Genomic DNA, 3,564 nt, shown 5'->3' with positions numbered 1-3,564 from the left:
CAGTTAGTACTGGGTGAATCCCTTCACCCATCAGCTCCATCTAAGCCCTGTATTGGCTATTGGTAAGACCCACATGATCAAAGATTCAGATTAGTTAGACAGAGAGCTGATCCACACTTCCTGTGCAGGGGTGCTGGGGTCCTCCAGATCAATACTTCACTGGTTTAAATAGCATGACTACTGATGCATGAAATACATGCATCAGTAGAAATACACACCTCCTGCTGGAAGAAGGCATACTTGGCCTGTTTTACCTTGAGACCCTCTTTATGCAGCCTCCCCAGCACTACCTCCAACCTTTCCGTGTGCTGCTTATCATGGATGTTTTAAAATAACCGGCACACACACCTCGTGAGCAAAGTGAAGTGAATTTAATAAACACATTGCAACATGGAGAGAAACACTGTAGCCAAACTCCAGGGTGCTCTCTGACGATGGCCGCCTCCCTCACATCTTCTATACACACACAGACACTTTCAAACAAAGAAAATTCCACAACACATCACGTGAGTCTATACCTTCAGCTCAGCTCATCCTGGAAACCTTCTCTTCAGAGACAGAGAACTATGACCTTGTTTTCTGCTTAGCTGTCACCTAGAAATTTACATCCCTGATAAGCAGAAGGAGTCCCACTACCTGCTTAACATCTCCCATGAACTTACAATGGCCCGACTGTTTATGTGTATGTGAGTGACAGAGTATAAGACCAATTTGTGGTGCTATTCTACATGCATACAACTGGTGACAATATGAGTCTACAATTACTAAAGTGATATGGTTAAAATATGTGATCAATATATCAGAAAAGAAATCTTCCACCACATGCTCAACAGTAGAAGAGAAGACCACAATGTCATCCAGATATAGGAGCAGTGACTGACACAGACAGGTCTGCTGCATCAGGAGCATCACTAAGGCCAAAAGGCATGCGTGTCCATTCAAAGAGACAAAAAACAGTTTTTGGATGATCTACCTCAGCAACTGGAACCTGGTTGTAACCACTAGCCAAATCCAATGTGGAAAACCAACATGCACCTGTAAGAATATCTAAAGACTCCTCAATACGGGGACCAGGAAAGGCATCTTTCCTGGTCTTACAATAGGGCTTTGGAGCGTGGTGTCACGCCCCCTCCCACCATGACAGTAGGCCAAACAAAGCACACGGAAGCGTCAGGTATGGTTCGTACGTGCTGTGTTGTCGGTTGCAACGTTAGATCACACGATAGGGAAGGCAAGAAGCTGGAAAATGGGCTCTCTTTTCATTGTTTCCCCTCCTGGAGGCAACGGGAGGGATCTCATGTATCCGATATTACTAAACGTCAGGCTTGGATCGCAGCAGTCAGACGAGCAGATATCGAGTTCTCTGCCATCCCCATTTTTTCGTTGGTTTGCTCGCAGCGTTTTCTTTCCGGTAAGTTCTAAATAAATTCATATCTCACTTAATAGGCTTTTAGTGTTATTTTGAATGCACTGAGGTCATAGATCATTAGATAAAACATCCTAATGTGCGATGCTGCAGAACCACGTCATGTTGACAGAGTAGCTTATTATTTGGCATTAATGCAGGCAAACCAGCATATGAAATATGAAACAGAAAAGTATGTTTATCTTTTTTTATTCAAGATCTATTCACATGTACTTAGCAAGTGCATACACATGAAATGCAAACTATTTACATGGCAACGCACAGCTGGCAACCTCTGGCTGTATCTTGTTTGTATCAACCGTTTGTGAATTAGATGTACGCCTCCAGGAATTTATAATTTCGAAAATGATTCGCCGTGTATGCGCTGACTCCACAGACGAGGTACATGAAGATATTGGGATAGGACAACTACCGCCGTCTGGGTTTCCACTCCACTGCCTTTTTTCATACGGGTCCACATTACCGATGCACGCTATTTTTTCCAAGTACCGTCTCTTGGCGTCTGGGTGCAATCAGTCGCGATACAGCCCTTTTGATTTTAAGTAGAGATGGACCGATCCGATATTACGTATTGGTATCGGTCTGATACTGACGTAAATTTCTGGATCGGATATCGGAGAAAAATAAAAAAATGTAATCCGATCCATTAAATATCAAAAAAGCACCTCACAAAACTTGCAACATGGCGTAACTTTGCTCAAAATGTTGTTAAGTAACCATTGTCATTTACCTGAAGAACTGGTTAAGTTTGCTATACCAGTCAGAAACCTGTGCATCCAAAGTAATGTCTGACAAGCAACATGGTGTAAAAAAAAAAAACAAAACACTTAAATCATGTTTAATACAAGGCTTTTATTGAAAAAGTAAGAAACTTTTTAATGACTCAATTTAAATTAAAAAAAACAAAAAAAAAACAAAACACAAGTGTTGACTTGTGGTGAAGTGTGGTCACTGTCAGTACCGTGGGTACCTTCCACTCCCACCTGAAGGAGGAATAACCAATGCAAACTTCAATAAGATGTGAAATTGTGGTAAACTGACACAAAACACTTTTCTACTTCTTTTCTTATGCAAAGATGCTTTGTTTTCATTCAAGCACCCCTTTCTTTTTCTAAACACTTAACCTTCACAATTTCATAAAGTACTTTTATCTATGCCTAAATACTTTCCAACATTCACAACCACGCCAAGGATACTTGGATATGCAGACCAGAGGATCTGGGGATCAAACCATCAACTTCCCGACCTGGGCCCGTATCCCTACAGATTCTGAGAATCCTCTCAGAGAGCTCCTAACTTAACCTAAAAATTCCTTGCCAGGAGTTTTAGCTTAGAAGTGATTCCAGAACATTTTCAGTGAACTCTGAGCAAGGAATGGGTGGAAAATCCTATCTTAGTGAGGAGGTGTGGTTGACCCCGTTGCTAGGTATGAGTCATCATTTCAAAAGCCGTGATTGGTTGATCCTACAAGTTTGATGGAAATGAGCTTTTGGTGATAATGAGCAAAGGATGTACCCTCAAATCAGTAAACATAATTATACACTCTAATCTTATGCTGACTGTAATTGTAAATAATATTTCACATTCAAGAAAATATCTGGAAAATGAATAGTAAGCTGTAGGGGTTATAGCCTAACATTAGAATCTAAAATATGTGAAAACTTAAACTCATTACACCCTGTTCAAATTATGATTTGTGTCTTATTTGCTCATATTAATATCCTAGCAGACATATTTTGTACTTTCACTCCCATATGGACCCCGTTGAAAACAAGATGGCCTATCTCAAGGGGCTGTCCTTAATGAAGTAGAAATCACAACGTTACAAGTCCAGTGTGGTCTTAACAAGGGTAACACGGCTCAGCTTTTAGCAATGTCTGATTGCAGACCCAAGTCATCACTGCTGCATTGTTGCATTTTCCCGGTTGCCAAATACCTCAGGGTTGTGATTACTTTCGTCTCTGGTGTAATAGTGTTGTGGCGTCGAGTTGGTGAAGTAGTTGCATCTCTAAGGAGATCCACCACAAACATGATTCCTGCACGATCCAATCTGTAGCGTCTCAATAATTCCCTGTCATCCAGTGTTTGCAGGACATCTCTCCTGCCTCTTCTGTTGGCCATTTTGTGCAGCTGCTTAG

At 41.3% G+C, this 3,564-nt stretch overlaps 1 protein-coding gene across 1 annotated transcript in view; it reads right to left on the bottom strand.

Moving 5' to 3' along the window:
• Positions 1 to 2,258: 2,258 nt before the first annotated feature.
• The window catches only part of LOC102195407 (uncharacterized), a 7,391-nt gene continuing 6,085 nt past the window's right edge, over positions 2,259 to 3,564 (bottom strand). The window contains exon 6 of the mRNA XM_005737542.1: positions 2,259 to 2,409. Coding sequence (XP_005737599.1) covers positions 2,381 to 2,409 — 29 coding nt within the window. The 3' untranslated portion in view covers positions 2,259 to 2,380. The remainder of the gene's footprint in view (positions 2,410 to 3,564) is intronic.

This window comes from Pundamilia nyererei, unplaced genomic scaffold (genome assembly GCF_000239375.1).
Source record: "Pundamilia nyererei isolate P.nyererei 1_Seehausen unplaced genomic scaffold, PunNye1.0 scaffold00077, whole genome shotgun sequence".
In the NCBI taxonomy this organism is placed as follows: Eukaryota; Metazoa; Chordata; class Actinopteri; order Cichliformes; family Cichlidae; genus Pundamilia; species Pundamilia nyererei.
The sequence above is the reverse complement of the archived record's forward strand: the minus strand, read 5'-3'. Positions and strand labels throughout refer to the sequence as shown.